Source organism: Austrofundulus limnaeus, unplaced genomic scaffold (genome assembly GCF_001266775.1).
Source record: "Austrofundulus limnaeus strain Quisiro unplaced genomic scaffold, Austrofundulus_limnaeus-1.0 Scaffold0, whole genome shotgun sequence".
In the NCBI taxonomy this organism is placed as follows: Eukaryota; Metazoa; Chordata; class Actinopteri; order Cyprinodontiformes; family Rivulidae; genus Austrofundulus; species Austrofundulus limnaeus.
In genome coordinates this window covers 586869-592095 of record NW_013952402.1, presented here as the reverse complement: position 1 = coordinate 592095, position 5227 = coordinate 586869, and the positions used below count along the sequence as shown (strand labels likewise).

General features: G+C 37.1%; 1 protein-coding gene across 1 annotated transcript in view; it reads right to left on the bottom strand.

Moving 5' to 3' along the window:
* The window catches only part of piezo1 (piezo type mechanosensitive ion channel component 1 (Er blood group)), a gene marked incomplete in the record, with an annotated part of 82062 nt that overhangs the window by 48136 nt on the left and 28699 nt on the right, over positions 1-5227 (bottom strand). The window contains 3 exon segments of the mRNA XM_014000710.1: positions 500-713; positions 2883-3138; positions 4481-4622. Of these exon segments, the coding sequence (XP_013856164.1) occupies positions 500-713; positions 2883-3138; positions 4481-4622 (612 nt within the window).

Sequence of the window (5227 nt, the reverse complement as noted above, 5' to 3'; positions counted from 1 at the left end):
TTCTCTGATCCTCACCAGGCTTACGTCTGAGCTAAGTATCACTGAAYTTCTCCTCTTTGCAAAGTGATCTATAAATCTTACTGGTCTCTGTTGTCAATTGATTAATGTTTCGGCCGGGCTTGTTGTGGTTYCTCTGAGTTCCCAGGTTAAAAAACCGAACAGTTGTCTTTAATTGTTAATACAGCTTGATGAATATTGAACTTTTTAATTTGCCAGTGAACTCACGTCCCTCAAAAACAATTACAGTAAAAAGGTTTCTTCCTTCACTTTGTGTTCAGTTTCGTTTCTCTGATATACCTGGGATATTTTCAACCCAGTGTGAATTTTGGGTCTCAGTTTTGGCAGCAATGGTATTCCATAATTCATTATTTCTCACTGCATAGATAATGATTTAAAAAATAATCAGTCTTTGTTTATGAAAGCATTCTTTAAATCAAACATAGATACAATTTGAACTGAAACGTCTCGTAGCTTCAAGTTCAGCAGGCTCCGGTCTTACCTGGCCCACAAGCTGTGTGGGGGGAACAGGGCCTGGGCCAGCAGGCTCTGGTACAAGTATAGGCAGATCATGTGACCGCCAGTGAAAAAGCCCACCATAACACACATGGCATTGAAACCCAGATGGCTGATTGGTAAATGGCAAGCCCACCACGTGCACACGCCGATGAAAAGGAGGAAGTAGATGGCTGAGAAGGCTGAGGGCAACGTGATTCCTGGAACAAAAAGGAACAAGAAAGCAGAATTTGAAATATTCCCAGAAAGACGGGGATTTAAACAACTGGAATCTGATGTACTTGTTGTCAGAAAATGATTTATGACCTGCAATGTTTTCATAAGATCACAGGCGTGTTGGCGTTCACTTTGGATGTTAATTTGACACTTATCGTTTCTGCAGACCAGTCACAGACCCCCCACATGGCCGCAGGGACCACACTTCCCTACAATCACAGCCCCTCCCTCCCTCCCCTCCACAGCAGGACAGCAGTGGGCCCGCTACTCTGAGCTTTTCACCCACTCTCAAAACTCCCCAAACTTTAACTCTGCTGTATCTGAATAAATCCCTTCAGCCTTAAAATTCAAAATACCAAAACAAGCATTGCCAACGTCCCGGTACTGGACACTCCAGGACATATCTGCCATATATAAATCCTACATCCACGTCTCCCCTTTCATCCTCCCCTATCACTATTCCAGACTGGACCCGCGCCCGAGGATCCTTTTAAGCTCAAACAAATTTAGCGCACCTGCTGCTGAAACGTGCAGCTGAGCCGTCAGTGGAGCTCAGCTTTAATTTAGGCACCGTGCCACAGTGGCTGTGGTTCACAGTTCACTGGTGAGGTGAAATGAAACTGCAGTGTTACTGTTCTTTGACACGATTAATAATACACATTAAAAGCCTAGCAGTCCTTGAAGGAACGCTCATCTCCCACCACCTTCCTATGTCAGATAACTATTTTAATCAATCCTTGAAAATGATGATGTGCGCAATCTCGTGATATTGTGAGGTTTCACATGATCCAAGCACATGTCAGGAAAGATTTTCATCTACTTCCACTTTGGGTTGACTTTAAAAAAAACTTATTTGTAGATGTACATTAAATGATTTCTGAGAGGCTCATAAAATTCATCCAGTGGTTCATGAGATGTTTTGCCAAAAAATTATATATATATATATATATATATATATATATATATATATATACTGTATATACAGTATATATATATATATATATATATATATATATATATACTGTATATACAGTATATATATAAAGATATATATATATATATATATATATACTGTATATACAGTATATATATATATATATATATATATATATATATACTGTATATACAGTATATATATAAAGAGTTAATTCCATATTCCAATAGTTGATGGCAAAGTTTTGAACAAAAATATTGTGTGGTTAGTTAATGATAAGGTTAGTTGTCTGAAAGCTAATCATCAGGTGTAGATGTGCGTCAAGTGATTACTTTCTGGGAGTTTTATAAAAAATGATCCAGTGAACGATGAAATATTTCACTAACATATAATATTTTACTGACTCTCCGCTACAACTACACCAATTTTCAGCTCAGTATCTGTAAATTTACTTAAATAAAACATGTTTGTGTTTGCTAACAAGCTGTGATGCCGTCTTGATTCAAGTTAATTCTTTTAAAAATAACAGACAAATGTGCACACCCACCTTACGCCTTTCAGCCTATAAAAGCTCAGACGTTGTCTTTGCATTTGAATGCAAGTTTTGTCAGATTATGTTTAAATAAAATGAGGATTTAATTTAAATAGAGCATTAATCTATGTTCTTTGAAACCAGCCGTGATTAAACTAATCATTTGGATGAGCAATCTTTCAGTCAGAATATCAGACTTTTTCTTTCTGACCGCTCAAACAGGAAGTTGTACAAATGAGAGCAGCTTTATTGTGAATTCTTATGCTTCATTTAGGTTGTAGCTACTCTCTTGGTAATTCTAGCTTTTGCTACTATTTTGCTAATTTTTGCCTTTTGCTATGGTTTTATCAATTTTAGCTTTTAGCAACAAATTTGCTAATTTTGGCCCACAGCTTTCACACTGCAAACTGCAAATTTCTTTAGTTACCGACAACTGATTTAGTTTCTTCAAACAAGATGTTATCTGGTGAATAAATGATGAATCTAAGGTAGTGTCTTTGTGAACTGTGAACTGAGTTCAGAATTTTCCAAACATTTCCCTTCATTTGTGAGCTGAAGTTTGACTTAGTTCTTACAAAAAGTGAACGTGAACAAAACAGGTGTTAGCTTGAGTGTGAAAACTTTGGTGGATTGTAGTGAAAACGTGAGGGGAGCTGAAAAGATAAAAGTTAATCAACCAGTTCTTACCGGCTAAACCCAGCAGGATGATAGCCAGGATCCTCCCCAGGTCACACAGAACCTTCCGGGCCGAGGCTTTCAGACGCTCAGCCAGCTGCTTGGCTCTGGATGCTGGAGAAACCGAATCAGGGTCACCGGGAAATGACTTCTCTTCCTCCTCCTCCTCCTCCTCTTCCTCGTCTTCCTCCTCCTCCTCATCATCATCACCTGATGACTCTTCATCGTCCTCGGCATCTGATGTTTTATCCGCATAATAATGTTCTAGCTAACGTGTGGAAAGAATTTAAGAAGTCACAATTACTATATTTTGTTTTCTACTGCATTTTATTGTACAGTGTCCTTGAGTGCCATTAAAAGTGTCTTCAAATAAAATGTATTATTATTATAGTATTAGTATAAAAACTGACTATTTTCTAACTCGGGGGTTTCTGAAGCTGGAGTCAGGAACCCACTTATTGTCTGAAACACCAAGTGAGGGGTCTAAAGAGATTTTCCAGATACCAAACTTTAAAAATGATTGCCAACAACATATTTTCCCAGAAATTATTATAAGTTAAAGACCTGAAAGATTGCACACTGCCTGGCCTTTCAGGCCAGATGTTTAAAATAATGTCATCTTATGATGAAAAATGGCAGAGTAGTCATTTGGTTCAACCTTGGAAATGATGTTATGTATGATTTTGTGCAATATTGTGTCAGAGAATGTGTTGAAATCTTCATTCGTGTGGTTGTTGTGAATTCAGTTGTTGTTTTGTTCCTTGTTTTTTTTCCTTGAGAATCCTTTTTAGTTTCTCAGTGTCTTCATGTGTCCTCAGCCTTTCTTGTCCTCTGTTAACCATTCACACCACCCTCCCATGTTCATTAGTCTCATCTGTCTCCACTTGAAATCACTGCTCAGAGCTTTTGAATACAGCCAGTTCTCAACAACACATCAGTCTTAAGTGTAACTGTTCTCCATGTGTCCCCTTGCGTCTTGGTTTCTTCAGTTTCTTGTTTTGCGGCCCTGCCAGCCTTTTGGTTTTCATTAATAAAAGTCTTTCTTTGTCAAGTCAGCAGGAAGTTTCACTGAAATCTGTTCAGTGGTTTATGAGATATCCTGCTAACAGACAGAGTTTTAAACAAAAAACATCCTGAAATGTGTAGCATTTGGTTCATGTATTGGGTGTGTTCTAGAACAATGATCAGCRCCAAATATCTGTGAAAATGTGCGAGACATTTTTCTGTTTGATAAGGTCATCTTGAATTAGGTTGACACTAAAAGGTGATCAGTTATAGATGCTTTTTTATTAATTGTTGGGAGTTTTAGTAAAACCCAAATCAGTGATTTATGAGATTGTGTGAAAACTCRTGACATCGCCACAACTTTATTATTAAGGTTTACATAAAACACTTCAACTCTGTCATCTTTTAAGATATGATAGATGATATGAAACTCAGCCAAAAAAGGCAGCAGGCGAAGAAATACTGTTTTTAATTAGATTAAACAAGTCACACTAGTCATAATGTAACACCAGATTATCTATTCTTTCTTTTTGCCTTTTTTACTCTGTTATTCACACATATTCAAAGACAAACACAAAAACCTGCACAGACGTGCAGAAACTTACYGATGTAATGTTGGCAGCAGCCACCATTTCTCTGTTCTTGATCAGTTTGCTGCAGAGGACAATCGTCACCAGGGACACCACACACACGCCTACATCTGGACATAAGAGACGAATGACATTCCATGGATCCTCTAAGGGAAGCCTAGAAGAAAAGAATTAGGTYCTATTAATTATATATTTTTTATGAGATGTGTGTAGGTTGACCTGCAAAGGATAAACCATCTGGTTTATTTTGTTGTATTAAAGTGTCTGTGACATACATATACTTCAAATACAAAAAGTCAAAGAAAACATCTTTATACTTAAGAAAATTGCCCTAATACACATGATTTTACCCATTTTGTCACATAACTGGCCTATTTTCTTTTGAATTTGTCTCAGCCAAAGTAAAACAGGAAGTGACATCAAAGGGTAACTCATTAATAAAATAAAATCATTGGTCTTTGTTTATTAAAACAATACTATTTAAACTTTAACTCTTCATCTCTCTTTGATAGAGACTGAAAATAATGTAAARAAACATCAGATTCTTCTCTGCAGTCTGTGTTGTTAGCCATTGTAGCAATGCTCTGTTCACATGCAGACATTTCCCTTTGACATCACTTCCTGTTGCTTCACATGCAAATACAGCAGGTAAAATAAGTATTGAATACGTCACCATTTTTCTCAGTAAATATATTACTAGAGGTGCTAATGACATGAAATTTTCACCAGATGTTGGTAACAACCCAAGTGATCCATACATAC